We start from the raw sequence: 966 nt of genomic DNA, 5'->3' as shown, positions 1-966 counted from the left end.
GCGGGCGCTCCCGTTTCTCCTCCAGGCGGGGTCCCAGGCCTCCAAGATGGGCCTCGCCCTCTGCGTCTGCCCAGCCTCCCTCCCTCTGCCCTCCCAACCTCCGCCCTCTCTTGTCTCATCTGCGGACAGAAAGCGACATCAACTACCTGCTAAAGATGGCGCTGGAAAAAATTGCCTTCCTGCCCTTTGGCTACTTGGTGGACCAGTGGCGCTGGGGGGTCTTCAGTGGGCGCACGCCCCCTTCCCGCTACAACTTCGACTGGTGGTACCTCCGGTGAGGAGGGAGCGGGCCTAGCCTAGGGGCCCGCCCAGCCTCCCACCAGCCGACGCCTCCGCCCCAGTAGGCCCTGACCTCTCCACTCTGATGGCGCCCCCTCCTTGGACCCTGGCCTTCTTTCCTGCTGGAAACTCCCTCCTCCAGGAAGTCTTCCCCATTCCCTAGGAGGGGGAAGGGTTGGCCAGCAGGGATGCCTTTTCTGCTGTGCTAAGCCAGTCTGTGTGCAGCCCTGGACCCTAAGGCGACTGAACTGCCCTCTTCCAGAACCAAGTATCAGGGGATCTGCCCGCCCGTCCTCCGAAACGAAACCCACTTTGACGCGGGAGCTAAGTTTCATGTCCCAAGCGTGACACCGTATATCAGGTACTGGGTCTCCCGAGTTCTGTCCTCCCAAGCACCCCCTCCTCCGGCGATCCTAGCTGCCCCATCCCCAGGGCTGGGCCCCACGCTCTCCAGCCCCCCAGGCCCTGTCTCCTTGAGACTCCGGTCCAACCTCTGCCCTGCAAGAAGCTGGCCAGGGCCTTGGAGAGGACCCCTGATGCCCACCCTGTGCTTGCAGGTACTTTGTGAGTTTTGTGCTGCAGTTCCAGTTCCACCAGGCCCTGTGCAGGGAGGCGGGTCACACTGGCCCGCTGCACCAGTGTGACATCTACCAGTCCAAGCAGGCAGGCGCCAAGCTCCGGTGTGTG

General features: G+C 63.4%; 1 protein-coding gene across 1 annotated transcript; it reads left to right on the top strand.

Annotated features, from left to right (window-relative positions):
• Positions 1 to 100: 100 nt before the first annotated feature.
• LOC110594924 (angiotensin-converting enzyme-like) lies at positions 101 to 959 on the top strand (the record flags this gene model as incomplete). The annotated part of the gene is made up of 3 exons (XM_021709162.1): positions 101 to 274; positions 542 to 640; positions 837 to 959. Coding segments are annotated over exons 1-3 (341 nt in total), but the record flags the coding sequence as incomplete, so codon positions are not given.
• Positions 960 to 966: the final 7 nt, after the last annotated feature.

Source organism: Carlito syrichta, unplaced genomic scaffold (assembly GCF_000164805.1).
Source record: "Carlito syrichta isolate Samal-C Ts95f unplaced genomic scaffold, Tarsius_syrichta-2.0.1 Scaffold169051, whole genome shotgun sequence".
NCBI lineage: Eukaryota > Metazoa > Chordata > Mammalia > Primates > Tarsiidae > Carlito > Carlito syrichta.
Note: the sequence above shows the minus strand (reverse complement) of the source record. Positions and strands in the feature narration are given on the sequence as shown.